The 19,599-nt window shown below is 38.5% G+C and overlaps 1 protein-coding gene across 5 annotated transcripts in view; it reads right to left on the minus strand.

The window, feature by feature from the left end:
- The window catches only part of LOC108256870 (adhesion G protein-coupled receptor E2), a 53,231-nt gene that overhangs the window by 6,929 nt on the left and 26,703 nt on the right, over positions 1 to 19,599 (minus strand). For 2 of the 5 annotated variants that reach the window (XM_047150605.2, XM_017454094.3), the window contains exons 4-10: positions 6,045 to 6,197; positions 4,563 to 4,712; positions 3,000 to 3,149; positions 2,741 to 2,784; positions 2,427 to 2,510; positions 1,392 to 1,545; positions 1,147 to 1,263 (exon numbers count right to left, since the gene is read on the minus strand). In XM_047150605.2, coding sequence (XP_047006561.1) covers positions 1,147 to 1,263; positions 1,392 to 1,545; positions 2,427 to 2,510; positions 2,741 to 2,784; positions 3,000 to 3,149; positions 4,563 to 4,712; positions 6,045 to 6,197 — 852 coding nt within the window. Of the gene's footprint in view, positions 1 to 1,146; positions 1,264 to 1,391; positions 1,546 to 2,426; positions 2,511 to 2,740; positions 2,785 to 2,999; positions 3,150 to 4,562; positions 4,713 to 6,044; positions 6,198 to 6,293; positions 6,441 to 6,871; positions 6,956 to 12,117; positions 12,370 to 19,599 lie in introns of those variants that run through there. The other 3 variants (XM_047150607.2, XM_053675058.1, XM_017454093.3) reach the window with 2 other exon arrangements.

Consider the following 19,599-nt stretch of genomic DNA (forward strand, 5'->3'; position numbering starts at 1 on the left):
TACCACTCTGTTCTGTTCATTATCAAACAAGGGTCACATTTTCTAGCATTCAAACTATTACAATATGTGTCAAGATACCGAATGGATCCATTTCTTTTTCGTTTTCTTCTGGGTTTCTTCTCTGTTTTGGAAAATGACACCGGATTCATATCAAAGGCCTGTCATACACTTGAGGATTCACCTGATGACAGGTACAGTTTGTGTGTGTGTGTGTGTGTGGGTGTGTGTGTGTGTGCAGGTATGAGTATAAAACAGTACAGTCCCCTCCAAAATTATTGGAACAGCACGGCCAATTAATTAGTTTGTGCTATACAACGAAGACATTTGGGTTCAAGATCAAAAGATGGATACGGGATGTTCAGGATTTCAGCTGTTATTTCCTGATATTTACAGCGAGATGTGTTAAACAACATACAACATGGAAGCTTTTATGTCAGACCACCCAATTTTTAGGTGAGCAAAAATACTGGAAGATGTGACTGAAAGATGTATGTTATGTATGTTACCCAGGTTTGTCCTGTTAGATTGATTGTTTAAACAATAAACAGCTCTGAGCTTCTACTCCTGGTTTTAGCCTTCATTTTGAACTGTAAAGACTCCAGTTGTTGTTACAAAGGATAAGCCAACATGAAGATCAGAGAGCTGTCTGATGTAAATACCAGGAAATAAAAGCAGAAATCTTAAACTCTCAAGTCATATCCATCTTTTGATCTCAAACCCAAATGTCTTCAGTCTACAGCAAAAACAATGAATTTGCCATGCCGTTCCAATAGTTTCGGAGGGGATAGTATTTTATTTTACTCTTAGGGTTGCCATATTTCATTCGCAAATGATTCGGACTTTTTGAACAAATCGCTAAGTTGCAATCGCAAAGAAGCAAAACAATAAATTGCCTTCCATCCACAGCCAACAGACTTCATGATGTTCGAACAGAGGAGCTACGTCTATGCCAGACTTTCTCCCTGGAATTGAGTCAGTGAATCCTTTCGCACTTCTTTCATTCAGCAGATCCGTGTTTGAGTTTGATCTGTGAACTGCGTAAGTCAGACATGCGATCGAGTGTATGCCGAGAACCGATCCGTTCCTCTTGGTCAAAACTCGACATATTATTCATAAAGAAATACAAATCAATGAGGTGATTAGTACCCAGGTATGAATCTCCCGTTGCTGTTTCCCAGTGGCTGGTGAATTGCACATCGTTTGTGGACAAAGAAAATGGACCACGTGGGGCGGTCGGTCTTCTTTGGGTCACCATCTCGACTCCTGCGGAATAAATATCAGTATATATTATAATAAATTAATATTATATCATGAAAGATGCCACAGTAAATGGTGATCTAATGGGTGAGGTGAGTGTGTATGGAGTCTGACGGCTGCTTTAAGTCTCTTACGTGTGTAAGGAGATGATTGGTTGATATAGCTCCTAACCAGCAGCTGTCCAATCAGCGGCAGTGTGTTTTCAACCACTTCAAACAGTGCTGTAATGATCTTGTTATCTGTTAAAGGCGCTCTTGAAAGAAAGCCTTCTAAAGCCTCAGTGAGAATCTATGAGACCGAGAGAAAGACAGAGACGGTGAGGATATAACCTTCTGATGATTAGTAACCTAAAGCCTTAACCACTGAGCCACCATTACTCTATATGACTGTGTTTACACTAAGAACTGATTCATTTTCTATACCCACATCTCTGAAAGTAGTTCCAGCTGCAACTCAAATCAAATGAGCTTTGTTTTAATACAGAATGCTCTTGTTTCTATAGGAAACAGATGGAAAAAACGTCTCTAATTGTTAATATGGTGAAGTTTTCCGTGAGCATTTATGGAATGAGTCCGCAGGGTCAGAGCTTTGTATCAGACATCATGGGAAAGTCTTCGGGACTGAGGACGTATGCACTCTCGTGTGCGGGTTCTCGGTAACAAGCGGACATTTCTGTCTCATTCATTTCAAAAGAAAGAGCGGGACCTCCTGTTTAAAGCAGACAGCGGGATCTAGATTTTTTTTGTGTTGATGTCGTACAGTGTAATTTATGTTAAATGTAACTAAAAATGGCTGAAAGGCCTGACATGTCTTTCTTTAGTTTCTTTAAATAAATAATTACTAGCAATTTTCACAGTGCAATAAGTGCGTTAAGAATCATCACATGACCGTTTCACTGATCATTCACCTATAATAGCATGCCTATAATAGCAAGTGTTTAATTCCTTAGAACAAAAAAAACAACAACAACAACAACAAAAACAGTGATACCAATTCGCTGCTGGGAAATGTAATCAATGCAATCAGTGCTACTAAAATAAACACAATTACTGAATGATTTTCTGTATGTAGACCTAGTGTATGGATTAATAGCATATAAATGGTGTTGGTTGAAATTAATTTGTCTTTATTTCCACCTGAAAGTGGAATAGATTATTGTGCACGGTTACCTGTAACATGGCCTCTCCAGTCGCTCCCTTTTGCTTGCATGTGCTACTCAACTCTGTCAGAATCTGCTTCAGCTCGGAATCGATCTGTGGTGACGTCAGACAGAGGAGGTAAACGATAAGCGTGAGGTTCTTATTCGTTAAGCACTACAGAGATTCGGTGCGGTTGTTCGTGGAAGATCGTCTCAGAATCATTCGCTTTTGTTCAATTCTATGACCAAGCCCAAGACACCAATCTTGGTGAAATATTGAAAACCAAATTCAAAAGGGAAACCCGTCTACTTCTGTGTGGCACGTTTTAATTTTATTTCACATACCTGCCCAGATAGGCTTCCACTGTGAAGTCTGTTACAGTCCAGTTCTACAGAGAAAACACATGTTTTAGAGATAACATGAAATTTTTTTCAGACATACACTTACATATATCTCTAAGTAATACGCCATTAAAAAATCCTTGATTATTTTCCTATACTAGCATGATCCCAGATGTTTTATTCCTTACTTAACCAGTGGATTGCAGAACAATGAACACAATAATGCAAGTAAATAAAATCTTGCTTCAGATTCACATCTCACCGTTGCATTTAACATTTTGGCTTGCATTAAACCGCTCCCGTCCGTTGCTGGCGACAAAGCCAGAAAGACACGTGCAGTAATAGGAGCTGTTTGTGTTACTGCACTCAGCATTAGGGCCACAGATGCTCTTGTTAAGACACTCGTCGATGTCTGCAAAGACAGGAACAAGAGCAGGGGTTCACCATTAAAAACGAACCATAAGGGAAACACGAACGGAAAACATGCAGGATTGTGTTCAATTGTGTTATGGCAGTCTGTATGCTGTCCACAAATCCTAAATGAATTTTCTCACATTCCTTCGTCTATTTGTAAAAACTCAGAGGCAAATATAAATTCATATGAATGAATTGCGTCACATTAGGTTGTATTCGGTTTTTTTTTTTTTTTAAATCAACGTCAGAAATACTGAGCAGAAAGCATACTATAAAATAATTTCTAAAAACATTAGACACGACGATTTAACAATTATACGATCCAATAATACAAGAAAACACGTATCTGTTATCGAAGAACCTCTTTCTTTGATATAAGCTCTAAATTTTGTAAGAATTTCTCTATTGACACGAATTGAGAATATTTAAAATGAATGAAAACAAATGGTAGTACTTTTACTTTGAAATATATATTTTTTAATGCCCTCATTTTTCAGAAATCCGGTATTCCTGGGCTATAAATAAGAGGTTATGCAAATATTAAATCCCTTTTTCATCCATCACCAGGATGACTGCAGACATGCAAAGTGTATATAAAGGATCGAGAAATGCATTAGCAGGAAAAAATGATAATTACATAATTTAATGTTTTTTAAAAATGTAATAATTATATTTGTTATAAGCTTATACCATGGCACTGCTGAATTCTTTAATCTGATTGGTCAGAATATGTTCACTAATTTTCTATTTCAGTACAGTTCTCACAGTAGTGCCATCTATTCAAGACAATGTTTGCTCTGATACACTATTGTTTCTATAGTAACTCATCCAAACAACTTGTTTTGTTTTTAACCGAGAGAGAGAGGGGGGGGGGGGGGGGGGAGAAGAGAAGAGAAGAGAAGAGAATTTGATGACTTAATGCCTATTTACAGCAGCTACAGTACAACGTGAGTCATAACAGGAATTAACTTCCCTTGTGATGTTTCACAAAATTAAATGTGTAAATAAATGGTTAAAAAGCTATATGTTTCATTTATTACTTAATTTAAATTCTAAGTGTTGGGAAATCGCTGATGTATATTGAGAATAAAACATTTTGGGATGCACTGTTATTGGAAACTGTTATTGCAGGCTAATGACCGCTAGGGGTGCTGTGCGTGATATTTTACACATCCAAGTTCGAATCCCAAGTTTGAATTGGATTTTATTTGATAGCTTTGGTTTTGTATGCAACAAATCCCTGATAAACTGTCACATTTCTACCTGTCTGTTAGTTAGACATGAAAGTGAACGTATTACTGTCATTTCAGATCATAAATTTACACCAGAGTTAAGGAGAACTATGAAATTATTAACAGAAACAAGTCATCTTGCTGGTTGCTTTTATCCCCCAAGTTAATTCACACCTCACCGTTGCATGTAACACTTTGGCTTGCATCAAACCGCTCCTGTCTGTTGCTGGCCATAAAACCAGAAAGACACGTGCAGTAATAGGAGCCGTTTGTGTTACTGCACTCAGCATTAGGGCCACAGATGCCCTTGTTAAGACACTCGTCGATGTCTGCAAAGACAGGAACAAGAGCAGGGGTTCACCATTAAAAACGAACCATAAGGGAAACACGAACGGAAAACATGCATTCTTTCGTCTATTAGTAAAAACTCAGAGACATATGCATTCTTTCCCTAATTTTATATCAGATCTATATTTGTAAATAACTTCTTAATTGACCCCCCCCCATATTAAAAATAAATGAAAACAAATTGTAGTACTTTTACTTTTAAATACATTTTTAAAATGCTCTCATTTTTTAAATATCATGTATTATAATGATATAATTTAATTTTAAAAATGTAATAATTATATTTGTGATAGGCTTATACCACTGCACTGCTGAATTCTTTAATCTGATTGGTCAGAATATGTTCATTCATTTTCTATATCGGTACAGTTCTCACAGTAGCGCCGTCTAATTCAAGACAAAGTTTGTTCGGATAGATTATAGTATCTAATGTGAAGCCCACTTTGATGCAGCAATATTGTCATCATTTTAGGAAACACTTTGCTCATTTAGAGACAACGTCACATAAACTTCTCATTACTAGAACTTCGTGAATGATATATAATTTGATTTTCAGCTAGTGATTTACGCAAATTTAATACTTGCCATTGGGTCCATATTAATTTACGCACACAATTATGAATTCCTGAAGTGCGTAATGAAGGAGATTTAACATTCTCTCATCTTATTAACTTAACGAGAGGCGGGTCAAAGAGCGATTGTCTATAACTGCTGTAACGTAAGCGATAACAGTAACTAACATGCTTTGCAGATGTTCCATAACATTAAATGTAACTGTAAATGGATTTTTAAAAACAGTACAATGTATTGTTATTTAATTAATACAAATGTCTAGTATAACTGCTGTTATATTAAGAGGAATAATACACTTTGGGTTGGTAACAGTAATTCCGCTTCATCATCCCACCACGCCGCTGATTTATTTCCTAACAGCTCGTAGTCAGTATTTTTTTTTACTCCTTACATGTAGGGTAATGTAGTGTATACTGATTGAATACATGATGTTTAATACATTAAATGCAGCTCTAAGGAGCCTCCTGATGAATATTTACTACCAGATTATGGTAAATACAATAATACTCTACATGTGAGAGTCTATAAAAAAAATGCACAGAAAATATACAAGTATGTTTCATAAATCCCTGATAAACGGTCATATTTCGACCTGTCTGTTAGTTAGACATGGAAGTGAACTTATTACTGTCATTTCAGATCATACATTTACACCAGGGTTAAGGAGAACTATGAAATTATTAATAAAAACAAGTCATCTTGCTGGTTGCTTTTATCCCCCAAGTTAATTCACACCTCACCTTTGCATGTAACACTTTGGCTTGCATTAAACCGCTCCTGTCCGTTGCTGGCCATAAAACCCGAACGACACGTGCAGTAAAAGGAACCAGCGGAGTTACTGCAGTCAGTATTAGGGCCACAGATGTTGTTCAATTCCCGACATTCATTAATGTCTGAGAGAAAAGAACAAGAGCAGAGGTTCAGGTTTATCCTTAGTGCATCGTTAATACAGGAAAACAAAACCCAGTGAATATTACACACATACTGACCTTTGCATTCTACACCTTCCTCTCCAGTGAAATTAACTTTGTCTTTATTTATCCAGAACCCCGTTACACACTGACAGTAGTAGCTGCCTTGTGTGTTGACGCAAGTTGCACTCTTACCACATGGCTCGTCCTCACACTCGTCTTCATCTGTTTCATAGGATGTAGATCACAAATGAACAATAAACACATTCACTGTAGGATGAAGAAACTGACAAAAACAGAATCATGTAAACACTTTAATTTATTCCTGTATTATTTCTAATATGCAGAACAGAAACGAAGTCTCAAAGAGTGGGTGTAAAAAAAGAAAGAAGAAGAATAGAACGAGACAGATTCGATTCTTCTGATTCCACACGGGTCTGACAATAAATCAGTTCATATAATGAAACTTGTATGTGACTGAGCACATTGCTGTTTGCTGGATAAACTCTGTGTATTACAATTAAAAGGTAACAAGTAACACAGATGACATCAGCTCAGTCTTAAAGTGTATGAAAAAATGTATCAAATTATGATCGAAGATAGAAAAGTCAGCATTTAAAAAATCCTTCTAATATATGTTGCAGGTTTGTTCATACCTATACAGGACATGTCTGAAGATTTTTGTCCAGGAGCACATGTTACTGCAGCAGTCTCATCGTTCAGTTCGGCTAACAGAACACCTGCAGGAAAAGATTTACCTTTAGCTCAGGATACAACAGGGTGTCTGTGTTGTTGTTGTTGATGTTGTTGTTGTTATTATTATTACTACTATTACTATTAATAACATAAACTTTTTTTATCGAGCACTTTTCATACATGTGGTATCTCAATATATACAATATATAGTAATGTAATAAAGAATTAAGTAATGAAAAGATTTTTAAAATAATGAAATGAAAGTACATGAACTATAAATACCAAAACAGAGGAAGGACTTTTAATTAAATGGAAACAAACAAACAATAACAACGATCCTGCATTATACTGAGCTTCATGAAAACTGGTATTCCATTATGTCGGTATTTTACAGAGACTATTCCTGACAGATCTCAGGTCACGTGTTGGGACGTATATAGCAGGACGCTCAGTGAGATGGCATCATGTAAGACTTAACAGTAATATGCTTTGGAAATCTACAAATTATTCACTAAACCTGGGGTGAGCAATCTTATCCGGACAGGGCCGGTATGGGTGCAGGTTTTCATTCCAACCAAGCAGAAGCCACACCTGAGTCAATTGAAAGCCAAGATCAACTGATTATTGTGTGGGATTATCAACTGATCTTGTGTAGGTTTTTGCTGCAAAGTTAAATGTATTAACTAATGCAGGAGAAACTAATCAGTACCCATTAACCTGTTTTTATTCCCTGAATTTGAATTAAACTTGGTCTTGGTCAGGTGTTTTTATGGCAGAACTTTATTCTTACAGTTTATTTACAATATTTACAAATGACAGGGATACAATAACAAGCTATTCTAGTGGCGTAAAACAGTTATGGATTGAGCTACTGGCCACTACTGCAGCTCGGAGCACTCTGATATGTTTTAGTTGGTCAGTCGTGTTCATTACCATCTCATCGATTTGAAGTTTGTAATGATCTTCTGCCACTTCGAGAGATCAGAGATCAATCATCATATGGAGAAGCCATGTGTCCCGGGCAGTGGTGGCTCAGTGGTTAAAGGCTCTGGGTTACTGATCAGAAGGTCAGGAGTTCAAGGCCCTTGAATACCTCAATTGCTCAGTTGTATAAATGAGTCGTATAAATGCAATCGCTCTGAATAAGGGCGTCTGCCAAATGCCATAAAAATGTCCTGGCAGGACAAGCAAAGACTGGAAGCACTGTAAAAACTGAGATATTTTTCAGTGCAAGCCCCACCCGAGATAGCCTCGTCGACTCGCGGTGAAACCGTGTTTCCAGACCCAAAATAAAGCATTAAAAGTCAGTTGAACAATGAGCGTTAAACTTTCCTCTATTAAAACAAAGTGTGCTTAGGATTCCACTGAAGCCGTGGATCAATGCAGTTCTATTGCTAGAGCTTCTCCTGGCTCCTGTGGAAGAAAACCAGAGCGGTTCCATTGAATTTTATGGAGGGCCAGGCTTCACATGCCGTCTTAAAGCAGACGTCTGCGATAACAATCTGGGTGTACTGGATATCTGGTAGACTTAACATGTAGTAGCCATGCAGTAATATTTATTCTCACTCCTTACTGCATGGTTTAATCACATCGCTTGAAGCAGGTCTGATCTCTTCATAGGAAACAGAAATGAGATGGCTGAGGAATATTAATACTCTTTTCCCTTATATGGAGTTCACCTATTAGGAGATCATCTCTTCTGCCCACTTCTTTTTGGGGCCTGACTTGTTTTTTTTGGAGCGTTATCTGTTTTACAGTTAAGCGGATCTTTTGTGGATTTTTATCCTGGCATCTGAGCAGGCAAAGCTGCCTGCGGGCTCAGTAAAAACAACATTTATCCCACTCTATCTTCCTCTGATTGTTCCTGAGAAACAGCTGTCGGGTCAGAAACGTACAGGCGGATCTTCCTGCCGGCCGAGAGAACAGACCGCTGGTCAAGTTAGACATGCGCCCAAGTTAGAGTAGAACAGAGCAATAGTATCTCGTCATGGTCAATTGTACTATCTACAACATTGTATTCAAAGTAACTCTGGGTAGTTTTAACCACAAAGGAAACTTGGTGCTTATGTGCAATGGATATTAGGTAACTTGCCAGCTTCGTATACACTCATTCCACAGTGCTGTTGATTCTTGAATCGTATCGATTAATCATTTGATGAATTTTCTTTAATAGGAGCTCTGAGATAGTTCAGGTGCAGGGTATGCTATTAAAAAATAAAATAAAAAAACAAAAAAATAAAAAATAGAAAAAAATAGAAAAAGTATTGTTTCTATAGTAACAGCGTGCTCACGGTGACTTGTGAAATGAAAAGATAAAACATAAAAGAAGAACAATGCGATCGTTACAACACTTTGTAAAACACACCAACAACACATTTACAGAAACAGGGCTGTGCTCGGTTATAACACTTACTGAATGCTTTTTAACACTTTTTACTGTGAACACACTGACCACAGTGCAACTGCACTGCCCATGTGCCTCACACAGGAAAATGCCTGTACTATACCTCATGCACTTGCGTCACTAGTGTTTTCCATGGTTTTCGCTCGGGTGTAATTTGAGAACGCGACGCTCTAAAAATCCCCACGCGTTCCCTTTTATCCGTGCGGAATAGGATTGATTTTAGCGAGCGTGCAAATACTTGGAAACCATCCCAACACACAGAGACCATTTCACCGTAGAGCTTTGGATCCACTTGTACAGTTTCAGATTATGTGCAGTTCATTTCGTTTCCTGCTCGATTCCAAATATATCAGCTAAGTAAATTTAATATAAACACTTATATAAAATTTATTTTAAAGGGCATACTAAACTTTATCAATACGTATTCGTTGTACTCGTGTTACGTGTATGGAATACAACACTTGGCGATGTCCTGTTATAGAAGAATTATCAAGGAAGGCATGGTGCGATGAAGAGGAATTACAGTCACCACACAGAAGTGGATTATTTTTTCTATAACACCACATCCTGAAATGTTTTTCATTTTCTTATACTAAAGCAATCAGCTTTTTTCAAATTTTTAAAAAACTTTTTACATTTTTTTTACTTTTTTTTAAATAATATATTTATCACTACGTTTGATGTTGTGGAACCGCTATGAAACAAGTAAAGCAGCTATAAACAGATATAACCATGAAGATGGCTTTAGACTGCAATTGCTATGATAGCTTAAGAACTACAATTGCGCCACCAACAGTTTTGCACTCAAGCCTCCATCAGTGAACGGTTGCTAAGACTTCATTATAGTGTAAACTAGAATCAATTTCCTGGAAACACAATTGCACGATTTGACTACAAAGCGCACAGTTACAGAAGGAAATTATTTGTAATCGCACTATCCGTTGTCACCCAGATGAGGTTCCGTTTTGAGTCCGGTTCCTCTCATGGTTTCTTCCTCATATCGTCTCAGGGAGTTTTTTCCACGTCACCGTCAACACCGGCTCGCTCATTAGGGATAAATTCACACATTTAAAATCTATATCCTGAATCTATAGATTTCTGTGAGGCTGAAATATATAGAAATGTCCATTGCTAAGAAGCGCTATACAAATACGATTGATTTGAATTGAATATAAACTCACCTGCCTGTGATAGAACACTACTGTTACTGTTAAAATAATGACCTTTGGGGTGGTATGAGTTACTCTGCTGTGTCGCACCACACCATTGGTGATATATTTTTTCCTACAGTATAAAATAACGATATCGGGTGTTTTATTCGCTATTGCTCTTACTACACCTTTCTGCATCTCCACTCATATTTACTTTAAGGTCTAGTCAGTGTAGAAAGACTACGCTATCTAACTACACACCAATCTTCATACAATCTCCAGAGCTGACCTCACAACTGTTTTTTTTTCCCCCCCCTCCCCACCCCCAACCTGTCATTTCTTTCACAGCTGCTCTTTTGAATTCCCCTGAGAAACACACATTTGGTTTGTCATCGTCCCGTAATGTCATGACCCGCAGTGTGTGGGTGTGTTGGAGAGAGAAACATTGAAAGAAGTAAGATACGAAAGATGCATTAAAAGCGTCAGAAAAAGGTCAGATCATGAGAACAGATTGCTCGCTCGTATCACTCGAGATCACAGAAAGTAAAAAGAAAAAAAAGAAGAAGAAAAAAAACGGAAAGAAAAATCTTGCCCACAGTCTGAACCGACATCATATTTTCCTCTGCTGTTCACTCAGTTCTAGTTTCACTGCCTGCAGCTTTGAAGACGCTTGTAAAGTCGCAGATGTTGCGCATAAATTCACTCGCTAAAGAGCAAAATGGCTCCCGGTAGACATCACGTCATTTTTATTATTATTTTTGTGCATTTTGTGGCACAAAAAAATAGTCCAAGCATCTTTTAAATGCACGCAATTCCATATTATACCTGTAGAATTCTCGATTCGGATCGGTCAGAGGGTGTTGATTAATTTTCTAGAACAGCAGCTCTGACACTAGTGCCTTCGCATTACTAACGCGTTTTATCGTTCCGACACGTTAATGTTTCTATAGTAACAACTTACAGTACACATGGACCTGTATGGCGGTCGCGCTGTATGATCTAAGTCTAATAATAAGCACATTTTTAAAACATGTTATTATTTAGCATAGGTATATAGTCGGTGATGTGGTGAAACTTCCCACAGGTGTTTATTTCACATTCATGGAAGGAGTCTCCAGTGTCCATCATTTGGAAAGTCGTCAGGACGTGCGTTTTTACATTTTTTTTTTTTTATCTTATTGCTTCAAGAGGAAGAAAAAAGAGAGGCTGGTGAGGGCACAGCTGATTACAGCTAAAGTGTTGCATAAGTGTGAGTGGGATGTTTCACAACATTAAACAGAAGAGTAAGAATACAACGTACTGTTCTTTAAGAAATTAAACAATATCGGTCATAGGTGACAAAACTGTTGTGGTATAAGAGGAGGGAAACAGTTCAGGGCATGTTGTTCAAGGAAAATAATCATGACTGAGGTACTAACAGTAACACCAGTTCACACCGAGTAGTGTCACTGATTATTTTCCGATACCAGCATGACATGGAGAGTGTTATTCGTTACATACTGTAGACTGCATATACATTCACTTCAGTCTTAATAATATTCATGGTCTGATCGGTCACACCACACCTGTGACATTCGCAATGCGGAGCATGATTTAAAAGCCGTAACTACTACCACAGAAACACAAACCCAAAATAGAGGATGTGACTCACCCAGAAACAGCAGATACAGGCACCTCATGGTGAGCAGAAATAAAACAAGTCCAGAGTGAACACACTGACCACTGATTAAAACCTGCTCTCAGTCATTAAAATAAAGGATTACACAATCACTACTAGTTATTTTTGTCTACCAGTGCAATGTTAACACACACGAAAGACAACAAAATAGCACAAGGTTCTCCAGCGCTTGCCTAACTCTATGTATATCTTACTGTCTGAAATGCTGAAATGAAAAGAGGAGGGTTTCAGAGGGTAGGAAGTGAAAGCCATCTGAGTCCTGCCCCTCTGGAGGTGGGGGTGTCTCTACGAGGGAGTTGTGATGGTATGAGTCTCCATGGCTATAAAAATAAAAGGGCTGAAAATACATACAACCTCGATGACAGTAACTCACCATTACTCATCAGAGTGTTGATCTTTCTCATTTCTGTCTCAATGTCTTTCTTAACATTGGATCGAATTTTAAAAAAACAGAACAATAACTGACATAACTGATGCTTTAGACGTGATTTTATATGATGATAAAACCGATCAAACACAGGTTGAACTGAAAAAAACAAAAACAAACGCATGACTCTAGCTTCCTTATTACTTTATTAAACAGCCTCAATCCTTTCTCGCAGTACACTGGCGTTTCATTCCACCGGCAGAACGGAAATCGACTTAATGGACATTTTCAAAAAAAAAACAAAAAAAAAAGATTAATTTATCGCCCGAGTCTGTTATAAGATTATTCAGGACATGGTTGGGTTTCTGTATGTAGAGTATCGAGTACTCGGTGTTTAGCTGCTCTGCACGATAACATTGGGACAGAGATATAGTTAAACACCGTACACAGCTGTCACAATAAAATTACATTTAAACCTAGTTTAAAACTTTTTTTTTTTTTTTTTTTTAAAAGAAAAACATGAAAAATTGCAAATTCTCAAAGCCTTGAGTGTCTACATCCATATGAGGCATTAACCACTACTGTGGAGCGTCACATCACAAATAAATTCAACACTGAACACGTGCACAACCAAAACAGGCAGAAATCCCATTGTTTTGGCCTCTGGTAAGAAGACCTGTTGAATTGCTAATCAATTTAATAACCAATTGCTAATAACACGTGGTAACTGAGAGTACCACCAGGGGTGTTAGAGAATCTCCTGTCGCATTAACCACTTTAGTTATTAAGAGTCTCGTTTGGTTTCAATTTCATTCCTTGTGTTGTGTTTTAGCGTGAGGTCATGGTGCACTTTATTAGTAATGTTATTCGGATTGAAAGTCGTAACACTGCCAAGCTGAAAAAGCAAACAAACAGTAGAAACCATCACAGAAATTCGAATGGTTTCCACTACAAATACCATTACAAACCATCAGCTAACCATTAAAACCATTACCATTATTGGTCCCTCATGGTATCCACGAGACATAACATGCCACCAATAGAAGGCAACAAATTACCAGTAGAGACCCACAACGGACCATTAAACAGTTAAAGATCCCATTAAAACCGATACAATTCCCATTAAAACCATTAAAAGTTCCATGAGGGATATATAAGCACTCAGAATGATAAAGTTATCCTTTACAGGTTTGATAAGTGTTCCAAAATGTTTGAAATCACTCTGTCAAACATATTCACTTGCTAGTTATTTCTAGCTGCCATGTTTACTAATTGTCTATATATAATTTATTATTATTTTTTTTAAATATAAAGATATAAACCAGGATCAATTGAAAACCAATGACAACATATTTTGAATCAACAGGACCCCAATAATGTCTCTGTTCAGCTTGATCTCACTGATTTAAAGAGTATACACTGGCATTAGTTTGTTAGTTAGCCACGATAGCTAGCTAACTAGACAGTCTACAGATTATTGCTATATAAGGAGAGACTTTTTAGATAACCTCACTATACATTAGTCAATTATAACCGTCGTAAACATTTACTAATGGTTGTCCAAATGTTTGCTAGATAATTAGCTAGCTCGGTACAGAATGGCCAGCTAGTATATTTTTTTTTCCAGCTTCCTTATTACTAAGCTAAATAGATTTATAAATTGCCTTGCTGATGTGTTATTTGCTTTAAATAACCTGTGTATGATGTTGCATTAGTAGCAGTTACTACAGTACTACATTCCCCCCCCCCCGTATACTTTCCCAGTTTGGCAAATCTAAATAAAGCCAGATAAGAAAGGTCTTCTTAAATAAACCTCACAAATTAGCAACCATGAATTATAAACATTTGTTAACACTTTCCAAAAAATTTGCAAGATAACTAGCTAGCTCTGTATAGAATTTTGTCCCAGTGTCCAAAGTTTTATGTTTCATGTTTCACATTTGTTAGCCATTTTCTAATATATAGCCAAATACATACGGTACATAGATTTTCTAGATTTTACACACATTTTTACTCACAGTGTTTAGATCAAAAACCCTAGAAACTTGATACGCATGACGAAGAGGAAGTACTTTTTGCAAGCTCTCACTTTTTTTTTTTCAATGTCACACTTTGACATGGAAACAGAATGTTCTTTCTGAAGGTGCGACTTCTTTTTTTTGCATGAGTGTGCACGGAACAATCATATGAAGTGTGAAGACATATAAAGAGAGAGAGACAGACATAGACCGAGCATTGAATTGAACTGACCAGGGAGAGTTTTTGTTACATTAGAGGTTAAGTGAGGTCATGAATTGTTCTTCAGCCAGAAGAATGAGCGAAAAGTCCCAGGCTTCCTAACAATAGGAATATGAAGCCCATATGGGGCATGGTGACATAGTGTGGCACGATATATTGGCTTAGTGATTGGCGTTTGGCTGTTATGCTGACGTTGTGTACCACGAAAGTTATTTTATGTTACAACAATGGGTTGACCCGGGGTCTCACCAAGGACACACAGTGTAGTAATGAGTAATGCTATTCACTGCCACTGAAAATAGGAGTTCTGGTTGTGCTGAATGACACTATATATATATATATACAGTGAGGGAAAAAAGTATTTGATCCCCTGCTGATTTTGTATGTTTGTTCACTGACAAAGAAATGATCAGTCTATAATTTTAATGGTAGTTGTATTTGAACAGTGAGAGACAGAATAACAACAAAAAAATCCAGAAAAACGCACGTCAAAAATTGTATAAATTAATTTGCATTTTAATGAGGGAAAAAAGTATTTGACCCACTCTCAATCAGAAAGATTTCTGGCTCCCAGGTGTCTTTTATACAGGTAACGAGCTGAGATTAGGAGCGCACTCTTAAAGGGAGTGCTCCTAATATCAGTTTGTTACCTGTATAAAAGACACCTGTCCACAGAAGCAATCAATCAATCAGATTCCAAACTCTCCACCATGGCCAAGACCAAAGAGCTCTCCAAGGATGTCAGGGACAAGATTGTAGACCTACACAAGTCTGGAATGGGCTACAAGACCATTGCCAAGCAGCTTGGTGAGAAGGGGACAACAGTTGGTGCGATTATTCGCAAATGGAAGAAACACAAAAGAACTGTCGATCTCCCTCGGCCTGGGGCTCCATGCAAGATCTCACCTCGTGGAGTTGCATTGATCATGAGAACAGTGAGGAATCAGCCCAGAACTACACGGGAGGATCTTGTCAATGATCTCAAGGCAGCTGGGACCATAGTCACCAAGAAAACAATTGGTAACACACTATGCCGTGAAGGACTGAAATTCCGCAGCGCGCGCAAGGTCCGCTGCTCAAGAAAGCACATATACATGCCCGCTGAAGTTTGCCAATGAACATCTGAATGATTCAGAGGACAACTGGGTGAAAGTGTTGAGGTTAGATGAGACCAAAATGGAGCTCTTTGGCATCAACTCAACTCACCGTGTTTGGAGGAGGAGGAATGCTGCCTATGACCCCAAGAACACCATCCCCACCGTCAAACATGGAGGTGGAAACATTATGCTTTGGGGGTTTTTTTCTGCTAAGGGGACAGGACAACTTCACCGCATCAAAGGGACGATGGACAGGGCCATGTACTGTCAAATCTTGGGTGAAAACCTCCTTCCCTCAGCCAGGGCATTGAAAATGGGTCGTGGATGGGTATTCCAGCATGACAATGACCCAAAACACACGGCCAAGGCAACAAAGGAGTGGCTCAAGAAGAAGCACATTAAGGTCCTGGAGTGACCTAGGCAGTCTCCAGACCTTAATCCCATAGAAAATCTGTGGAGAGAGCTGAAGGTTCGAGTTGCCAAACGTCAGCCTCGAAACCTTAATGACTTGGAGAAGATCTGCATAGAGGAGTGGGACAAAATCCCTCCTGAGATGTGTGCAAACCTGGTGGCCAACTACAAGAAACGTCTGACCTCTGTGATTGCCAACAAGGGTTTTTAAACCAAGTACTAAGTCATGTTTTGCAGAGGGGGTCAAATACTTTTTTCCCTCATTAAAATGCAAATTAATTTATAAAATTTTTGACATGCGTTTTTCTGGATTTTTTTGTTGTTATTCTGTCTCTCACTGTTCAAATAAATCTACCATTAAAGTTATAGACGGATCATTTCTTTGTCAGTGGGCAAACGTACAAAATCAGCAGGGGATCAAATACTTTTTTCCCTCACTGTACATACAGGGCCACGGTGGGAATCGACCCCCCGACCCTGGACGTGTGGGTATTAGGCTTGCTACGATAGTCGGTGTTACCAGTGATTGGCCAAACACTGATTACATCACTTGCCGACAGTGGCACCGCCAACCCCCGTCCCCTTCGTTTTTTTTTATAGTAATAAAAATCATTTAGTTCAGTTAGAGAACGGACGCTACGGTTAAAAACTGTACGCGTCTGCTCACTTCAGCATGATCCGAATGAATCAGAGTCGCAGCACAGATCAGCAGGAGTCAGACTTCGTTTATCACATGGCGAGAGTGAGGCAAACTGACTGACAAGACCATGGCGGGAGATTTGGTTTCAAAGCGAAATGTACAACGTACAGCTGTTGCTCAAATGTAAGCAGTAAAGTCAGAGGCTGCTGATGTCAGTATACCAGATGGTTGATGGATAACCTTAGCTGGAAATTTCAACTTCCTGTGTGATAAAAGAGTTGGTAGTTGGGTAACATGCAAAATGCTTGGGTTCAGGTCTTTTACTTAGAGTTCTCTTACGCAGTGGTTTGCTTTCCACTACGTAGGTAAGCGCCATGATGTACAAGACGAGGATTTCAATGAGGAGGGCGGGGTGTTTGAAATGGGATCGACTCCCAGAGAACCTCTGGAAAGACCTGGATTATCCTATATTAAGCTTTAAACCTTCAAACCATGTTTACAAAACGATCAGGATTGCATTTAAACTATACCGTGTAATCCTGGTTTTTAGTTTTGCAGCACACTAAAATGAAGTCCTCTTCCTCTCTTTTCAACTAAGATTTCAGTTTCAGTTAGGACGCACTTTTAATCGCACTTCTAACTTTCGACGTTTCCTTCAATCCTTTAAGCCTTTCTATAATCCTGGGTTTTGTTTTAGAGTCAATTTAGATTGCCTTAAATCCTGCTACTCCATTACCTAGAATTAAGATTTAAGATCAATTTTATAGCTTTGTTTTTTGTTTTGTTTTTTAAAGAAGTGAAACAGACCTCAAAATAATAAATCTTAAAACGACAAATTCTGGACTGTCTGTGAGCACAGTTTAATCTAATCTTGGTCTAATCCAACGATGTTTTTGGTTTCTCGCTTTCATATCCATATATAGAGGTGTGGTAGTATACTGTAATAAATAAATATGAAAATGTTCATGACATTAATGTTGTGTTATGTTGGGATGAGTCATATACAGTAGGCACTCACTCTGGCTGTGGGACTGAAAATACGCTGCAAGATTTATAAAACATGGATAATCTTTTTAGTCCTTTTAGTATCTTGGCTTCAGGGTGAATAATTCCTGGCTCTAATGTCGGAGTGTGCTACTCGGTGTGCTGTAATGTTGCTGCTTGTCTTCTCTTCCTCATCAGCTCTCACACTGTCTTCAGTCCTTATATAGGGTTTAAATTTAACCCGCGATTAAACTACAACCACTTCCTGTTAACACTGAAACCTCGACTCTACTCTATGTTAAAATGTTACCATGTGAATGTCAACAACAACAACAAAAAAAATCCCCACACACAAAAATACCAAGTCCCATTGAGCGTGTGGTAAGTTTGGTAACACGTTTTGGGGTTTTATTAAACCACAGTCCACAGTGAGGATTCCTCTTTACCATATGAGATCATTTTCTGTAATTTTGTATTTTTGTGTAATCGAGCACAACAGCACCTCTAGTGGTTGTAATAAAAACACACAGAATGGTATGCAAGAAGTTCATACACACCTCCAGGGTCGGGGGTTCGGTTCCCAACGCTGCCCTGTGTGTGTGGAGTTTGCACGTTCTCTCCGTGCTGCGAGGGTTTCCTCTGGGTTCTCCGGTTTCCTCCCTCAGTCCAAAGACATGCATGGTAAGCTGATTGGCATGCCCAAAGTGTCCGTAGTGTATGAATGGGAGTGTGAATGTGCCCTACGATGGATTGGCACCCCATCCAGGGTGTACCCCACCTTGTGCCCCATGGTCCCTGGGATAAGCTGAAACGGTATAGAAGATGGATGGATGGATGGATGGATGGGTTTTTACAGCAATAAGTAATTCATAAAACATTTCAGGGTGGGCTGTTATAGGACGATAATCAGTCCCGCCAGGATTTAGCAATTTTGCGATCGCTGAAATTGATGCAAAATCAAGGAAACTCTGCAACATTCTCAGATTTTCCCCAGATTTGGGCCGACACGTCATGCGACGTCATCGCAACGCACATACAGCCAAATCCCTCTTCGATTCAAGTAGTTTTCTGCCCAAAAATCACCAAAAAAACCGAATAACCCACGCCACGGTGGTGTGATGATTCACGTCAGGCCATTACTACCCTGAAATGGATTGTTTTCCCATAACAGCATGTCCTGAAGTGTTTTATTCCTCTTATACCATAGAAGTTTGCCGATAATTACCATTTTAATTTCATTACTGAAAAATAACGATACACTTTTAAACCGCTTATGGTTACATTTATTGTACATCTGCAAAACGTTTGACTTGCGTTTTAGCAGTTTCCCTCATCAGGCTTTTTCCCCCTCATACACAACTTATTGTGTTACAGAGAAAAATCAATCAGCACCTCCTGATTCGAGAATTCACCAGCACTGTGGTATAAAGAAAATGGATTTTGTAGCATACTAATAATGGCCAGTAATGGTCCTTCTCTCTCTCTCTCTCTCTCTCTCTCTCTCTCTCACACACACACACACACACACACACACACACGCACACTCAGGAAAGCATGTTGATGGATTTAAGTGCTCTATTGTGTGTGCCTCATTCTGTTTCCTTAATTCACTGTGTGTTGAATGCTGAACAGATTAAGCCTCCCTTTTCACACTCTAAGTGCTCTCACAGGGTGTGCTAAGTTCACTCATTTTATACAATGTTTGTGTTCTTTCTCTT

This window comes from Ictalurus punctatus, chromosome 24 (genome assembly GCF_001660625.3).
Source record: "Ictalurus punctatus breed USDA103 chromosome 24, Coco_2.0, whole genome shotgun sequence".
In the NCBI taxonomy this organism is placed as follows: domain Eukaryota; kingdom Metazoa; phylum Chordata; class Actinopteri; order Siluriformes; family Ictaluridae; genus Ictalurus; species Ictalurus punctatus.